General features: G+C 40.9%; 1 protein-coding gene across 3 annotated transcripts in view; it reads right to left on the minus strand.

The window, feature by feature from the left end:
- Positions 1 to 16,408, minus strand: part of COBLL1 (cordon-bleu WH2 repeat protein like 1) — a 144,535-nt gene that overhangs the window by 40,528 nt on the left and 87,599 nt on the right. For 2 of the 3 annotated variants that reach the window (XM_080927139.1, XM_080927138.1), the window contains exons 1-5: positions 12,588 to 12,711; positions 9,756 to 9,984; positions 8,664 to 8,702; positions 2,541 to 2,638; positions 2,216 to 2,440 (exon numbers count right to left, since the gene is read on the minus strand). In XM_080927139.1, coding sequence (XP_080783265.1) covers positions 2,216 to 2,440; positions 2,541 to 2,638; positions 8,664 to 8,702; positions 9,756 to 9,984; positions 12,588 to 12,662 — 666 coding nt within the window. In that variant the 5' untranslated portion in view covers positions 12,663 to 12,711. Of the gene's footprint in view, positions 1 to 2,215; positions 2,441 to 2,540; positions 2,639 to 8,663; positions 8,703 to 9,755; positions 9,985 to 12,587; positions 12,790 to 16,408 lie in introns of those variants that run through there. The other variant, XM_080927140.1, reaches the window with a different exon arrangement.

Genomic DNA, 16,408 nt, shown 5'->3' on the forward strand with positions numbered 1-16,408 from the left:
AATAAATAAATAAATATTTTTTAAAGAAAGATGAATAAAGAGTTAAGGATGAAGGGTGTCTAATCACATAAAATCTGGCCCTGGGTCTAAAACGTGTGGAGATGCCTAGGAAGGCATGTGTCCCTGAGTAGTGTACATGAGCAGACACATACAGACAAACATAACCCCGGCTTAATCATTAAGGATTCTGGTCACGAATAAACAAAACGGTTCTTCAGCTTCTCTAGGGAAAAACAAATAATTCTGGTTCCTGTCGAACGACACATCAAAGAACTACCCAGATGTCCAGATCAAAAGACAAAATAATCAGAAAATTGCATAAAGATGTGTAATTTGCCAAAGGCAATATTAAAAAAAATTCACTTAACATAGGGCACCAAGTGGTCACAGAGCAGAGGGTGAGAATGAAACGAAGCAACTTTCCATGAGGTCGCTGGTGGCACAGCCCAGACTGCCAAGAGGGAGACAGGAGAAAGATGGTGTCGAGTCCTTGGCAACTGATGCACACAGAAAGCTACTGGGATGGCTTGAATAAGGACAGCTGGAGCAGAGATCATTTCTATCCAAAGACAAGAATACTATAAGCTATGTGAGAGCGTCTCTTCCATTCTTACAGTTCAGTTTTAAGGTAATGAAAATAGCAAACCATCTTTGAGAGGCTGTTCATATGAAGAAGTATAAAGGGGCCACACACACAAAGAGGAGGTCTTTGAGACCAGCTTTGTCCTGTCTTCCCTGCTTAGTCTGTCTGCTTCTCTCTCAGGCCCAAGCATGCTGTATCCTTGACATTCTGGAATCTGAACAGAGTTTTCCACCCAACTATTGTTTGCCCACACATTTATGACTGAACACAAAGACTGCCTTTTCTGCGACGCGCCACCCACCTACAGAAAGGAGGGATACCTTGGAAGTTTTTCAGCAAGTGATTCTCTCAGTGGGCAAAGAAAGCACCCTTCTGTTTTCTGAGATAAGATTTTGTTTTTATGGCATCGCATTAACTTAGATAAGAAAAATCCTAAGTTTTTACAACGTTCATTTCTCTACCTGAGTTGCTGACCATCCAGAGTGGTAATAAAACCCTTAACTCCCAAAACAACCCCACTCTGTGTCTAAGTATCTCAAAGTACATTTTACTTTCGATGTCACCCAAACTACGTCACCTAACTCTATGAGCATCTGATGTTCAATCACATTTACTAAAATCTTACGTGTGCTCTGCCGGAATAAGGCAAGGAATGTGCAGATCTTTTTAGATAAATGGATCCTCCCAAAAAGGTATATTCAGGGAAACTTTAGTATTAAATGTTTTTATTTTAAGCTGAGGTGCTCTGGTGAGACAGCTTGGTTGGTGAAGGGGCAGGAGCCTTCCCCCAAGCCTTGGTTTCAGTCTCTGGAACTGAGATGCTTGAGAGCCAGAACATCCATACATTGCTCTCTAACCTCCACATCCCCCACCCACATGCCCACACTAAAATAAATAAATGCACTTTGGTTCTTTTTGTAAATTGAGATGATGGTTTCCGTAGAGCATCCCCTCTGCATGGACAATGTGAGTAAAACGGCAACCCATTCTGTTGAAAGGCTTGTTTCTATGGACATAGGGAACATTGGCAGAATAAGCAGACAGGATTTTCCCTGGAGAATCTCAGAAGATGCCAGAGGTTAGAAACGAAAGAACGGTGCATACAGGACCTATGCGGCTGCTTAAAATGTATATACTCAAAGTGTGCATTTAATTCCTCAGACATGCAACCAATGGCCGGGATGCAGTAAAGTAAGACAAAATTTGTTACATCCCGCATTGGTCTGAGGATGGGAGCATCTTAAAACTGACATCTATTCAAGACATGGCAGAAATCACCATGATCTTTTTCTATCACCCTTGCTGTAAAGGTTCTACTGAGTGCATGCTTCTTTTCTTACAGGTTTGTTTACTTTATGTATCTGAATACACTGTAGCTGTCTTCAGACACACCAGAAGGTGGCATCAGATCTCACTACAGATGACTGTGAGCCACCAAGTGGTTCCTGGGAATTGAACTCAGGACATCTGGAAGAGCAGTCAGCGCTCTTAACCTCTGAGCCATCTCTCCAGCCTTCCTGAGTACATATTAATAACTGTTTCTTCCTCAGGAGTCTATGTGAAAAAAGACAAGTCAGATATAGAAAAGAAACAGGTGCCTCCCCAGAGCGAAGCAAAGCAAACCCAGCACACCTTATCAGTGTCGTCCACACTGACGGATCTCTCCACACAAGATGCGCGCCTCTCCCGGCCTTGAGCTGCACCCTGGGACATGGGCATGGGCGGTAGCGGGGCACGCCTCTTCTTGGGTGCATCCGAGGGCAGCGTGTTGGAAATGTAGGGTTTGGAAATGGTGTTGGATCTCGTAAAGGACGGATGGTGTTTGCTCACTAGTGGGGTCGCAGGAGCACTGGCAGTCTAACGGAAAATCAGAATGCAACACCGGTTTATGGTCAAAATAAAAACCACTCTAAAAATACCCCTTAAGAATCTTCAAATGCTGCATGAAGATGCCTACTTGCTCTCGCTTTTTCTTACTGCGCTGGAAAAAGCTGAAAATCCCCTTGTTTTCTTTCTCCTTCACAATGTCCGGGTTGTGTGATATTTGGCAGGACTCTGAAAATACATGAAAAACAATTTACTTTTTGTTCATGGGTGGAACGTTCATTCCCAATGTTTCTCTTCTAACCTCCCTTGCAAAATATTTTTTTTTTTTTTTTTTTTTGGTGATGACCATCACCCATTTTACATACTGTGCAAGGCACCATATACCTTACCCAATTCTCAAAGCAACCAACAGTTACCATTTTAGATGAGAACAAAGCGAAGCCTAAGGAAGCAAAGGCACACAGCCAGGGCCAAGCAGCACAGCTAGGCGTGAACTCAGTTTCTTCACCAGCATTTCAAATGCAAAGTAAGAAGGCTGTGGCATCGCAGGGACACATGACTCTTGTCCCAAACAGCTTCTCCTTCTGTTTATTTCAGCTATAATTCTGTCAGAGCTAAACAACCATAAAGTATTCCACTCTCAAAGACATGAGCCATCATAATTATAGCTGCCGCTCTCTCTGCTCCCGTGGATCTAAACAAACTCTGCATGGAAAAAGCTCCAAGGAAAATCCAATCTGTACAATTTTTTTTTCCTTGCCATCATTTCTGATGGAAACACATGAAAATGACCATTTACAAAGCACTTTACAAAGAGGTACTAGGTGTCGAGGGCCAAGCCAGCATCTAAGCTGCTGTGTCCCAAGCACACTTCCAATGTTCCATCCCACTGGAAGGAACCATGGCTGCTCTGTATTAGTTGATTTCCTGTTTGTATAAACCAATGAGCTACAAACAAGTCATGTCCGTGTGCAAGCTACCAAACTCCACTGGATGTCATACAGGGAACCAGCCTGCAGTGGTTTCTATTGGCAAAAATCAGGACAATTTTGATACCATAAGGGTTAAGTCTAAAGCAAAGGTATCACAGTGAGCTGAGGAAACAAGTTCAGATTCCCTGAACCCACATACAGCTGGATGTGAGAACACACATCTTTGACCCTAGTATTCTTACGATGTGGTGGGAAGCAGACAAGAGAACCACTGTGGGCTGTGGTCCCTCTAGTTGGCATGCACATTAAGAGACTGTCTCAAATGGGGTAGAATATAATGACCAATATCTATGATTATCCTGTCTGCTACACACACACACACACACACACACACACACACACACACACACTCGTGCCCATACAGGAATCCCACCCTGTTTCACATATTTGTATACCCGAGATTTAAAACAAGTGCGAGCAGCTAAAAGGAGGGTTGCCTAAGACTAGCCCTCTTTTTCAGTTCCTTGTTAAGATGCACACGGCAGATGTGTTAGTGATGTTATTAAAGTGTCTGCAAGTGGAAGTACAAACCACTACTTATGAAAGGTGTTTTGTTTTCCTGGAGCAGAGATCTCTCTGTAGCACAGGGTGGCCTTATAGCTCTGGGCTTATGCAATCCCTCCTTCCTTCGCCTCCTGAGGAGCTCGCACTAAAAACTCTATCTGCCTCCTAGGCAGTATTCTTGCCACAAATTGTCTCACCCAAACCTGTCAAGTCTCTAGATTTATACTCAGTTGACAAGAATAAATAAGTAGGTGAAGTTTTACCCACAGGGTGCACTGGGCCAATACTGAAAGAAACAGACCATTGGCTGGATCATGAGACAAAGGACCTTGTGTCTTCAGTTAAAATCATAATTATAAATTCAAAATAGGAGAGACAAAGACTAAACTGTGAAGACGACTCTTTTCCCCCCACAGAGAATCAGGAGAATTTTATCCAAATCATAGTGCAATTTCAATGATATCAGAAACCAAGCACTTCACACACAGTAATTAAGAGACACCTAGACAGCACAAGAGAGCTGACCTTGGTGGTAGGGGTGTAGGCAAACCTGCCACAGGGCCACAAGTGCGGGAGAGCTGCCCCCTCTCAGTTGCCCCTGTTGTCTGCTTTGCAGTGACATAGTGAGGAAGAAATGCTCCCCCACCCGTTACCAATGCTATGCAGGACAGCTAGCCCCAGGTCATCAGAGACTGAGCTGCCTCCCCACCGACTGCAGCAGTCAAGAGCAGGCTGAGTACCTAGCCAGGCCAGCCTAGTAGAGCTGGCCCTGATGTGGGGGTTGCACATGAGCCAGCCCCAACAGCATGAGTATGGGAGAGCAGCTGTCAGCCTTTCCACATGTTCTCTGTGTGGTAGTGCACACGAGGGAGAGACACCTTCCTCCCCTCCCTCATGTCTTGCCATCTATAGCAGGCAGGAAAGCTGGCCCAGGGTCATGAGCAGAGCTGACCATGTCCCTCACTGGCTGCAATACTCAGAAGAATGGACTTTGAACATAACCCAGGGAGAGCTGGCCCTGGCAGCAGGAGCTGCTAGTGAGGGCCTGGGAACAGGAGAGCTAGCAGGACAGTGAGCTCAGATCTCAGGCCCAGATCCCAGGCCTTTTCGTTGGCCCACCCCAACATCTACCCCACAGATGAACTGCAAGCGTGCATGATGGGGCCTGTCCTACAGACCTAAAACTATAGGGATCTCCATGATAGGACACCAGCAGGAGATCTCAGAGGAGTCCAGTGAGACTCCGGTACTGAGAGTGTAGCAGAAGCCAGGCCTCGTACCAGACCAAGTCATTTTATTAAACATTTTCAAGTAAAGAAGTGTGGACAAGGGGGTGTATTATGGGACACACTCTGACACTCTACAACTCTACAGCTTCCACAATATCTTTTTTCCTCTGTTGGTGAGGAGGTTGCACGTCCGGAGGGAGGGTACAACGGAAAGGGAGATGAGTGGGATTGGGGTGCATGATGTAAAATTTAGTAAAAGAGTTTTTTTTTTTTTAATTGAGAGAAAACTTAAATGGGACTTAGAAGTAAACGTACAATCTTAAATGCTTTTCAAATTTGTTTACAAATAACAAATGTCAATGTAGAGAGCACTGTAGGAACACAAAAAGAGTGTACTGGCTGGTTTTGGTTTCCTTTGGGTGGTTTTGTTGTTGATGGTTTGGTTTGGTTTTTGTTTGTTCCTTAATCAATTTGACACACGCTACAATCATCTGAAAAGAGGTAACCTCTTTTTGAAAAGGCCTTTGTCCATCAGATTGCTGTAGGTAGGTCTGTGGGACATTTTCTTTAATAATACTTAATGAGGGAGGGCTCAGCCTCCTGTGGAGGAGGGTCCAGTCTCCTGTGGCTGGGGCAGTTCCAGGGTAGGTGATCTCAAGTCCTGTGAGAAAGCAGGCTAAGGAAACAATGGCCTCTCCTTCGATTTGTCTCCAAGTTCGTCCTCTGCCTCCCTTACATCGCTGTGATCAGGATGTGTAAGTGAAATAATACTTTTCCTGCTCACGTTGCTTTTGGTCGTGGTATTTTCTCGCAGCAACAGAAACGGGGCAGGTAGTTAATATCAAAGCATATACTAATGCACTCTCTCATAGTAACATTCTAAAGAAAATCTGTATTCCACATATTGATACTTCAATAACTCAAACACTGACTAGGCAGTACACACTGCACAAGGGCCTTCCTAACGCTCTCAAGGAACAATGAGGACATAGGCCTTCGAGTCTTCGAGACTAAAAGTTTTTGGGATGCTTTACTTCTGAGAACTCCTCTGTGAAAGGAGAAACAAAAGATTCATTCTGAGCTATTTCCCCCAACTGGCATATGTTAGTTACAAATATAAAAAGAAAAAAAAAATCAGCATTCCATTCATAGTAAGTAACCAAGTTACCTGAGATTTGAGGAACTTGCAAACTCATAGACCCATTCAGTAAGTATAGCCAAAATATGTCAAATGATGCTTGCCCCCCTTCATGCTACATCAATGCCAGTCCTCTTTAAAATCAAGCATCAGAGTTACACACTGAGACAAGTGAGAACCTGCCTTCATTAAGAAGTCAGCTCAAGCACTGTAGCTTCCAGATTCTAGATGAGAAATTCCCAGCACGCAAGGTCTACAGGCTTCTGATGACATCCCACCATATCAGAGAATAAAAACATGTATGTTTTGCATAGACCTGCTGGATTCTGACACTGTAAAATGAGGTCTCCTGATCCCACAACTCTTGTCTCTGAAGGTTCTTCTTATAGCACTTAAGTCTCTGAAAAACCCCATTCAGGTAAGGCCAGAACTGACATTGGACATCAATGGATTAAACACCTTAAAAGTTGAGCCTAAGAAGATCACGGAATGTTCTTAGGAGCAAGCCAAGTACAAGCACTGTTTCTGGAAGGAACCATTTGTTCTCATTGTTTGACTATCATTATAGAAGTTGAATCTAGACACATAAATCTATTTTCTTTAGATGCCTTCCACCTTGGCTTAACAGTCAATGCATCCTCAGAATTAAAGAACATGGTTTCCGATTCTCCACCAAGGTATACTTTAAGATAATAGGGATTTTTTAATTCCTTTGATTAGGCTAGCCTGTGACAGCCACTGAAAATAAATCAATATATACTTGCTCCTATACACTTAATCAGAAAAACCTGGCACCATGTAATAATATACTTTAATAAGTCTTTGCTTCTACGTAGGGCAGTAATAAATATGCAAATTTGTAGAGGAATTTTAATCCAGCAACATGGTTGTTAGTGTACACCTTTAATCCTAAACAATGTAAATGAGGTTAGTTTGTAGCGGGAAAACAGCTATTGTTAAAAGTGAAGTCTAACTGAGGAGCAGACAAAGTGATAAATCAGAGAAAGATTTGACAGAATGAGTCAGAGATAAGCTACACCCAACTCTTGGGAGAACAGACAAGAAAGAGAAGCTATTTAAGAGCAGAACAGGAAGAGGGGGTGGAGAAAGACAGAGATGGAGAGAGACAGAAAGACAGTGAGAAAGAGACAGACAGAGAGACAAACAAACAGAAACAGGGAGAGAAAAAGAGAGAAAGAGAGAAAATTCCGTTCAGTCCAGCCAGTGCAGTGGAGTTAAATTCACTCATGAGTTCGTGCAGTTTAGTATAGGTCAGCAGAGACAGTTCAAGCCAGAGAATGAGAAGGAGCTAGAAGATTAGAACAGGCTGCCAGAGTTAGTTTGAGGCCAAGCAGAGCAATTTAGTGAGAAGCTGAGAAAAGCCTGAGTAAATAAGTCAGCTTGGAGTGGAGCTTGAACAGAACAGTTGAACCAGCCAGCAAGAAACAAAGAACTAGACACCATAAGCTTATGCAGCAGTAAGTCTCTGGGATGACAATTACATCAGGCGAATAAAAGCTACCTTTACATAAATTAGTGCCCTGGGTCTATCCTTTTTTTAATGAAGGAAAAAGACTCTTAGATGCTATTATTGAATAATTTTAATCAAAGTTCCTATGAAAGTAATACATACTCATTATAAACTCTATAACGCAATATGAAAACTTGCCTCCAGCCCAACTACTCAAAGCTAGTCACTATTAAACATTTAAAATTTTTTCTTTCAGAGTTTTCATGTAAAAAAGACTGCTTACACATAGTATTATATGTCCTTATAAGTTTTTAAACCTAATAACTGTAACATAAAAATTTTATGTCCTTACAAAATTCAGACAAAATTTAAATGGTGGGGGTAAAATGTGATAAAAGTGCAAGTGCCCCCTCTCCCAGGAGCTGCTCACTGAGAATAATCCCTTCCATAGCATTGCCAAAGTATTCATTCATACTAGCGCCATGCACACTCCTACCGAAATCATTTTCTTCTATAGGAGGTAACAAACCCAGGCTCCTACTTTTTGCATGGTATCCTTTTCTGTATTGTTTTCAGTGTCTATCTTCTCTCCCTTGGAGCTCAGGTTGGGCTTGAATGTGGAACCCTCTTGCCTAGCCTCCCTGGGTGCTAGAACTGTGGATTCACTCCCAGGTCTGGGAATGACATCATTTATCAGTCTTCTACTGAAATGAAATTAGCATAATTTGAGCCAGCAATCAAAGAAGGTGAAACCTTTTATTTTTTAAAGGAAATAAAACCCCAAGATTTTTGTAAGTTAAAATCTCTTATAGAACACATGTGTTAGTAATGTTTTTTTTTTTTAAAATAAGATTAGAATCTCAATTTTAATCTTCCCAATTTCATTAATTTACAGTTTCTTCTGGTTCTTGGATCTTACCTTGGAAAGATGACTTACTGAAGGCAGTAACAGAGGGGGCTACAGCAAGAGGGAGTAAAAATGGGTGAATGACCATGATGATTGATGTCTATTAACTATTAAATATCACTGAGTCAAAACAGTAGTCTATGAATCACACTATACCACGACCTCAGAATGATGCCTGAAATTCTTTTAACGATATGCATTAACTGTCTCCTCCATAAAACCCTTACGAATGAGATTGACACTGAATATATATAAACTTAACTAGTCTATGAGGCACCAAAAAAAAATCAAAATGATTTGATATCTTTACATTTTAACACATCTCTCTGTATGAATAAGAACTCTGCAATCTGGAAAATTTTTGTAAGTATTTCTGATTCATTTTATACACAGGCTTACTTTGGATGCTAACCTGTGTTAATCTCAAAACAAACAAATAAACAAAAAAAATCTTCAAACTTGAGTGATAACAAAGCCTCATACAAAATTCCACTCTACTGCTTTGTTAGACCAGTAGCAGGCTTGCATATAGATATTGAATCCTAAAGCCACAAGAAATTAAGTTAAATTCCACCCAAGAAACAGGACAAGGTGGCACACACCTGTCATCCTAAACTACTGAAATCAGCTGAGATGGGAGGACTCCTTGGGTTCAGAGGTTCAAGCCCAGCTAGGCATCCTGATGAGACCCCAATATAAAAACAAAGAGGAATAAAAAAGTGCAGAGCTAGCAAAGAAATTCCTAGGTTGACAAAACAATATAAAACATGATAACAGCTAAAAAGACTGATTCTTCTTTTCATTACCTAACTGCTATCAGGTTCGACTGAACACTTGGTTTGATTTACTTATTTCAATTCGATTTTTTTCTTATTATTACTGTTAGGACATATTTATTTCTATCTATCTATATGACTCATTCATTAAATCCTTGGCATAATAAAGTTGGGAGCACCTATCTGCATGAGTTAATACACACAGACAGACAGACACATAGACACACACACACAGACAAACATACAGACAGACAGACAGACAGATACACACACACACACACACACACACACACACACACACACACTCTGAGGGGGAAAGTCCACTTACCTCTGCTGATATCCATGGCATATAACTCTCTTAGTCCCAAGTCATTAAGAGATTTTGTCAAGTCGAGGGGCTCCTGAGCCTGGTAATCTTTCAACAACACTGTATGCAGTGGATCAAACTCACATTTACTGCATATAATGGGAGCAAGATCTTGAAGCGGTGCATGGGGACTAACTCTCACTATGGTCTTCTGTGTTTTCTTAAAGTTGATCACTACTCTCACGGTTTTCTGAAATGTAAATTACGACACACAGTTACAACACAATTTATTTACTAAAATAGAATTTCCACAGTGACATCTAGAAGGATAACTAGAATAGTGAATTCTCAATTCTGTGACACATGAATTAAAACCAGAATTACACCTCAACCACAGGTCATTAATTAAAACTAACTCTGGGCAGTTCTACCCAGAGTTATGTATTACTCAAGATTCTATATTCAGTCAGCAAACACTTTTTCTATTCTCTTCTTCTGGTGTAAAATTCTATTTTTCATTAATGCTATAACCTAATTTTAAAACAAAATCTAAGGTAACAAAAATCAGGTGTTTTGGGTTTTTTTTTTTTTTTAACAATCCTGGGCATTAAACATATAGCTTTATTCTTATAAGTCAAGTACTCAACTACTAAGTTAAGCCACTGGTCTGTCTTCTAATTTCCATTTGACTCAGCGAGTAATTTAGTTATCCTGGCTGAACTTGAACTCAGTCTACAGTCAAGGTAGGTCTGTGAACTTGTGACCCTCCTGCCAAAGGCCTACTATGTATCTGGGATTACAATTGTGAACAAAGCCTAGCTCACTGTTTCTTAAAATACTTAAATTCAAATTTCTATTAAGTCTTTATTTATTATTTGTTTGTTTGTTTGTTTGTTTATGTTAACTTTGGGGTGGGGGTGAGACAGGATTTCTATGTGTAGCCCTGGCTGTCCTGGAACTTGCTCTGTAGACCAGGGTGACCTCAAACTCAGAGATCCACTTGCCTCTGCCTCCCAAGTGCTAGGATTAAGGGTGTACATCAGCACTGCCTAGCTAAAATTCTTGACAGTAAAATATTAAGCAGATTTAAAGTCAACAAAGACAGAGGCTCATATCTTATGGCATTACCAACATTTTTACACTGTGTCTTCAAATGTTTATTTTTAAATTATCAAATGCATACAATAATAATATCTACTTGTTATGTTGTCCTTTATTTAAGGAATGTTTGTCTTTTAATAGCCTGCTAATGGCTGCAGTTTTTTAAAGAAGCATTTCAAAAACTATCCTTATAATCACTGGGATCAACCACACAAAGAGTGGAGCATCATATCCCTCGCATGGTCAGTTATCAGTAAGTGACTACTACATATTGTCATTGACATTTATTATCTGTACTATTAACCTTCCGGTTAACTCTAATATAACAGTGAAGAATAGCAAAATCATCATTATTAGACCTAATACTAATATTTTCAAAACTGTTTGCACTACTTCAAGTATTTCCCTCTTTTGATGTTACTGGATTAAGCCCATTAAAAACGGAACTCTGAAATAGGTAGCTACACTAAATGAAATGTACAGACTTCAGATCCTCAATGATGCTCGTTCTTAAAAGTTAAAATCCAGCAACTGGGGGATTGACAATATATTTGCTACATAAATAAAATCGTTCCAATATGGTTCAAAAGTATGTGCATGACAGAAGACAGACCACTGCTGTACTAATGTTTAATATTCAATCAAAATTTAAAGCTAATGTTTTATCACTAAATCCCTGTCATCATTTTTTTCAAGTGCTTATAGACAGTATGAAGACACTGGGAGAATATATGTATTCAGGTCAAATGAAAGTGAACTACCAACTCAATGCATACAGTTTTACATATTTCATGAAGATGGCTGGCGCTCATAAGTCAGAAGTGTTTCTGATGTTGAACACTTCCAAGTCTGTATTCTTTTAGCAATAACTTCATATGAACAATTTTAAGAGACAAGAAAATAAGTGCTATGGATATCAGCTTAGCGGTAGAATGTTTATCTAGCAAGTATTAGGTCCTGGGTTTGGTCAAGTGCATGAATCAATAATGGTAATAATAATGGTAATAAATTAGCGTCATTGTGGTTCAAAGGTTCTGGTTAATGCATTCAAAAGGCAGGGATGTGAATAGGTGGCTCAGTGGTTAGGATTGCCTGCTATACAACCATGATCCATGTAACAAGCCAGGCATGGTTTCATAAATGCTTACATCCCTAGTATTGTGGGGACCAGAGACAAGAGGAGACCTGGTGCTTGCTGCCAGAGTAGATGAAAAACAATAGATCCAGGTTCAGGGAAAGATCCCACCTCAAAGGATAAAGATAAAGAAAGACATTCTATGTCTGCCCCTGGCCTCTAGACATTTAATACACACACACACATAAAAAGTATTTATAAAAGATAAATACGCTACTAGATAAGGTAATAAGCTGGGATCTGGGTGTATGTGAGATTAGTGTCTTACCATAAACAGACTTCAGATATGATATTAAATATGATATTAAATTTTAAAATATTGCTTAAACATAGAACTTTTAATATACAGGATATGGGTTATTATTAGACCCTGACGCAGTAAATCCATTCAGTTTTAGAGAATTTGCTATGTAAACTGTTCCCCCAATTCTAGTTAACCCAAGAATAAATAACTAGTTGACAAACCAAGTGGTTTAGGTAAACATTATTGCCATATTCCATGAAGCCAGACCAGAAATGTAGTTCTTATTTCATTTATATGAACAATAAACATCACCTAAAAACTTAACTGAATATTTCAAACATAAGAGCATCAAGGTCTGTGAAAGGATCCTTACCTCTGGGATTATAGGTGTAGGCTTTTTCTTATCCAGAGATTTTGGCTTTAAGATTACCTTTTCTACCTCCAGCATTCCTATTGGTGTGTTTGGCTTAAATTTGATGAGATTCTCTTCAGCAGACAGCAAATCAATCGTGTGACTTGAAGGGTTTAAGTGGTACTGTGCACAGAGGAACACGAGCAAGTCCATCATTGGCTTACTGTAAGACATGAACAGTGACGGTTTGAAGGATCCCACTCAACAGACTGTACATCCTAACTGGTTTGAGAATTCTACTAAAATTTAAGAATTCTACTCTGCTCCTTGTTTGCCCTCAAGACATAAATCGAGGCTACAAAATAAGAGTTGTGTGAAAAACTTGAGCTACCTGATAATCAGAAAGACGAAATCCTAACAGATGAGAGGCAGTGGTTAGAATGCCCGAAATCTCGGATGCTAGCACTGGTTCAACAGTTTTCTACAGATTTTTATTTGCCAATTTATGTTATACATTGTGTGAGTCCTTCCTTACCCAAGAAGAGTCGCTCGGATTAGGAGACAATCCTCAATATTATAACTTGCAGTCCTTAGCTCGTAAACTGGCTACACTGCAAAGTTCTTGGGTTTTAGAGAAAGATAGAGAAAGGGGGAGGGGTGGAAGAAGGAGAGGAGGAAGGGGGAGAGAAATATGAGGAGTAGAGAGGGTGAACTACATATTAGTAAGCAAACACTATATATTAGTAAACAAATATATAAGGACCCTAAACTTTAATGAATTCTGTATATTCTTAAAATTATTCCAAGAATACTACAGAATTCCCTAGGTTCTGCTGTCATTGCACAAAATGATGGTGTGCTGTCCTAACAGATCTAATATTCTATTTGACAGACTGAGCCACGTGTCAGCAACACGGCAGTCCACCTACAATCTGCTCCAAAGCTAGGCTGACCTCAGCTCACTATATACTCAAATCTACACCTCTGTCTGGAGATTCTCCTGCCTCAGCCTCCCTGGTGTGAGGATTACAGCTGTGTGGTACTATGCTTGCTCCCTAATTACTGCTTTTTTAAGTTGAGGTTGTTGGGCTGTGCCCTGCCAGTTGTTACTACAATGTCCCAGGTTGCATCTTTTGTTGTCATAATGGTAGGTGTGGACTGTAGATTATATGGCCTACAAAGCCTAATACTTTTTTTATGTGGTCTTTGATATAAAACATTTATGGGCCCTCATGTAATGGAAGTACACGTCATGTTTGATGTACTATCAAAGAGTGACCAACAGGAGAATGCATGACTGATCCCTATACAGGAAAAACTTGAACAGGATTCTTGCATATCCAGCTCGGCATTCAGGGTTCTTCTCAGTTTGGAGCTTCCCTGTCCATGGGTACCAACTGCTAACACACAGTTAAGCTTTCATTCATATTAATAGCACAGGGTGGTCTTGTCTTTCTTAATGGCCAACCCTTTGGAAAAGTGAATTTGAAAACCTTTTGTATCACGTGGTTTCCTCCGGTGCCTGATGATCCTAAAGCATCTCCACTTAAGATAAAGGCATCAGAATGACACACAGAAGTCTTGGATCTTTTTTCATGGGTAGAGGTGGAGCACTGGGGGCTTCACTGTGGGGCAACCTGTGACTAGCCACCGTCTTCCTTTGGGGAAAATATAAATGCCAGTAAAAATGACTTTTGAGCTATTCAACGTGGACCTAGATTATGGGCTTCCAGGAGACTGACATGAAAAGGAGGCCAGGAAACCCACTTTGCTTTTCCAGATCAAGTTCAGCACACCTGCTTACTACAGTGTTTCACCGCACTGTCTGCTGGCACTGCAGCCCCAGGTCTGTGGCTGCTCTGATTTACTTCTCATGAGAGCTGAAAGGCCAGTTGTTCCCATGTGAACCTAAGGGGAGGCACCACCTTACCTATATTTTCAAACTGGCCACTAAACTAAGCTTGGCTCCATGCTCAGGTCCTGTATTTCCTGTGCAGTGAAGAAATATACTTCCTTCCCAACTCCCCAGGCTATGCACTGATCCCAGGGCCTTACGCTCCACCATCTCACAAGTGGTACATTTCTAATGGCCCTCTTCCTCGTCCCCTTGTACGAGCAGCATCCCATTGCACAACAAAACACTAAATGGATGAATGACTTCATGCTGCATTGTGCAAAGCCTGGATTTCGATAGATACTAAACAAAGAAAGAACACACACGCATTCCCATCCGTAAATGCTGGAGTGCAGAGAGTGTGAGGAGATGCCTTAATTGGAAAATGGCCTTAAGACAGACTTAGAGAGAACCACTCTAGAAGTTCACTTGTCAGAGTTTCCTGCAGTGCCAAGGCTCCAAGGCCCTGGGTGTATTTAAAAAACAGTAGTCTTACAGTGCTTCTAAAAGCTTCCAGAGGAAAGACCTGAGATTTTATAGAGTAATCTGAGAACAATTAGAAGGCTATAGCAAAAATTTATGTGGGAAGATATCAGCAGTGTGGAGGCCTGGACTAAATATTGAGCAGTGTGAGAAGGAAAAAGAAATGAATGGGGGTGGGGTTAAGACAATTCAAATTTACATAAAGTCACTACAGGGAATATAGACTATATATCCCCCAGAGCTGTGAGAGTGGCTCTGGGAAATTTGCCCATACCTTATCTAGAACCCATGTACAGCCTCTGTGAACACCTCTCTGGCAGGACCTCAGCTTAGCAGTCTTTCTTCCCAGGAAATGATGGGGACAATGAATAAAGGCAGTGGTAATATGTGACAACTTTAGAGGAGCTAGTCAGTGGCTACTTGCTCCTGGACAACACTATTTGAACAGCACTGTCAACACACACACACACCATAGATCACAGATACACACAAACATAAATACACCCCAGATACGCACACAAACACACACTCAATACACACACACCCCACAAATACACACACAGCACACACATCCATACACACACAAACACTCATACACACACACACAAACATCACAGATACACACACAACACACATTCATACATACACCACAGATACATGCACAACACACACACACATTCATACACACACACCACAGATACACACACACACACACACACACACACACACACACACACACACACACGCCCCACAAAAGAGTTCTGTGTGCACTGACTGGTGTAAGGGGAAACAGTTATTGAAGGGAGAGTCACATATCCTAGAAAAAAAAATATGAACTGAAAACTTTGCAAATCTGCATAGTAGCCTTGCTTCGTATGAAGCTGTGCCGCTGACAGGAAAGAAAGTTATTATTATCTTTTACAAATGTAGCTTCAGACCAGTTTGAACAGTTAAAACACAAGGCTGTGTATTTGACACTAAACCACATCAGAGTTGCCCTCAACCAGAAGGATGGGAACCACAATGCAGCCCTGTCGTAAAGGAGCTCCAACTCTAAATGGCACGGCTCCAACTCTGAAGCAGGTGCTGTGGACAATAATACATACAGCTCCCACAGAGAACGAAGCAGCCCTTAAATATAGATGAGGATTATCCACATGGATGCCAAAGCACTTCTGCCAAAGGCAACAGTCTTGGCTTAAGAATAATTGTCCTCATATGGTAATACTGACAACAGTTAGGCAGCAGGTTTGGCCATAAATTTCTATTGCCAGGAAAAGAATCGTCTTTCCGTAGCCCACAGTGGGACCGTCTGAGACCCGAAGCTCATCCTTAAAGTGGTTAAGGAGCATATGTATTAACTGCCAGAGCCTTGGTGATGTGTGCATTGGTCTCTTCCCCCATTTATCACCACAGCAACAGAAACTGAAACTGAAAACAGAATGTGAATTCCGATTTATTGCAT

The sequence above is a fragment of the Micromys minutus genome (assembly GCF_963924665.1).
Source record: "Micromys minutus genome assembly, chromosome: 13".
Classification (NCBI taxonomy): Eukaryota; Metazoa; Chordata; class Mammalia; order Rodentia; family Muridae; genus Micromys; species Micromys minutus.